This window comes from Mesoplodon mirus (assembly GCF_964341445.2).
Source record: "Mesoplodon mirus genome assembly, contig: HAP1_SCAFFOLD_434, whole genome shotgun sequence".
Lineage (NCBI taxonomy): Eukaryota > Metazoa > Chordata > Mammalia > Artiodactyla > Ziphiidae > Mesoplodon > Mesoplodon mirus.
Window position 1 is genome coordinate 589,266 of NW_028295540.1, and position 1,773 is coordinate 591,038.

The 1,773-nt window shown below is 36.1% G+C and overlaps 1 protein-coding gene across 1 annotated transcript; it reads left to right on the top strand.

Moving 5' to 3' along the window:
- Window positions 1-240: 240 nt before the first annotated feature.
- LOC309797378 (uncharacterized protein) lies at window positions 241-1,412 on the top strand (the record flags this gene model as incomplete). The annotated part of the gene is made up of 5 exons (XM_082645951.1): window positions 241-424; window positions 535-589; window positions 656-717; window positions 1,024-1,102; window positions 1,163-1,412. Coding segments are annotated over exons 1-5 (540 nt in total), but the record flags the coding sequence as incomplete, so codon positions are not given.
- Between the last annotated feature and the right edge of the window lie 361 nt (window positions 1,413-1,773).

The window sequence follows — 1,773 nt, forward strand, 5'->3', positions numbered from 1 at the left end:
GATTTCGCTGATATAAAAGTAAACCGTCATCTCAGTGGTCTCAAATGAGTTCTCTACCTCGTAAATATACTCGCGCTCAACTTGGTGCTCCTCGTAGGTTTTTTGGAATTCAAAAATTCATATTTATCATTTTGAAATTTCCATATCGATTACTCAGAAATAATATATCGATTTTCTTAATGCTTTCTCTATTGTGTTTGAGTTTTACTGTTCCGTTAATGTTAGTGGATTTTTAACGTTTAATCTGGATGACCGTTGCTAGAGTCAGTATGCATTCCAAATATATTTTTTTATTTGTTGTTCTCTTTAATACCTTCAGACACTTCCAAAATGTCTAGCATTGCGGATGATGAAGAGATAGTGGAAGACAGATTCGATGATCAGAGTTTCGACGATGCCCCGCTTTCAGATCGTGAATCAAACTGTGAGTTTGCACTAGAATTGTTGTATACTAATTAACGAGGTACTCGTAGAATTTCCTCTGCAATCTACCATGTCGTGATGTCATTGTGTAATACTTTTTTTTTAATTTAGTTGATGAAAAGGAATTGCATGAATATGACAATGTTCAACAATCCGTTGACGAAAGGTATGTGTTTTGCGCAACAGATTGTTTTTAGCTAAAACAACTTCGAATGTATAACCTATTTAACAGGATTCATTCTTTCCTTTCCACAATTCCGGAGGAATCGAAGATTGGAGACATGCCAAATAGTGGTTTGCGCTTTAGTTCTTAATCTTAATCAGTATTTGTTGTTTTGGTATATGAGACTTCTAATCTTAAGCTCCACTTTTTATTTTCAACCACACTCATGTCTTTACGCAGATGAAATAGGTTCCTATACTTTTACAATTAACCATTCTGTCATCAATAAGTCGACATCCGTCGAATAGCAATACCTTCAATAACGATGATTGTTCATCCTTTCGGGCGGTTTCTGTCAAAAGCAGCGAATTTATTTCAGACCGTTAGTTTTGTGTTATTAGTCATCCAATATAAAGAACTGATAAGTCTCACTTTAGAAAAACCAATTGACATCATTCAAAGAGAGCAGGAATCATTTCTTCGCGATCATGGCCGCTTCATTTTAAACGATCCAAGGTTTGCAAACTGTTCCAACAAGTCTATATCTATTTACCATTTTATTTCTCTGTATTGAAGGTTCAATCAGAGCAATTTCGAGAAGGAGAATAGTTGGGAGCCAAGCATTATTAATCATTCTTCGTGCGAAAAAACAAATAAGGCTAGATTTTCCCAAGGCCTTCCAGTGCCGGTATGTCTTTTAAAACTTTCTCAGTTATTCGTTTCATCAACTATATTACTGCAGGATAATGGTGATTGTTGCCTGAAATCTGACGGAACATGCTTGAATGCTGCTAATGAAGCACCTTCAGAAAGCAACAACGGCGCGGTTGGTATAATCACAAGTATTTCGTTCTATCATTATTAAACGATTGAATATCTTGTTCCAGGTTTCCGTTAGTACTAAAATGTTTTGTCAGAACATCGTAAACAAGGAAAACATAACGAGTGATGTTACCAATAAAGACTACGATCACATGCTATTAGACATGCAAAAAGTGATTAAGAACTTTCTTGGAACTGTTACTGTATGTTTTAAGCTTCCTGAGGCGTTCAAATTTCAGCTTAATTTGAGTCATAGTTGGAGTACTCCCAAGCGGATTCTGGATTCATCGTATGTTACCAACGAACCGACAAACCCTTCTGTTTCATCTTCAGGAGTCGTACAAACGAGCACTCCTATTTGTGTG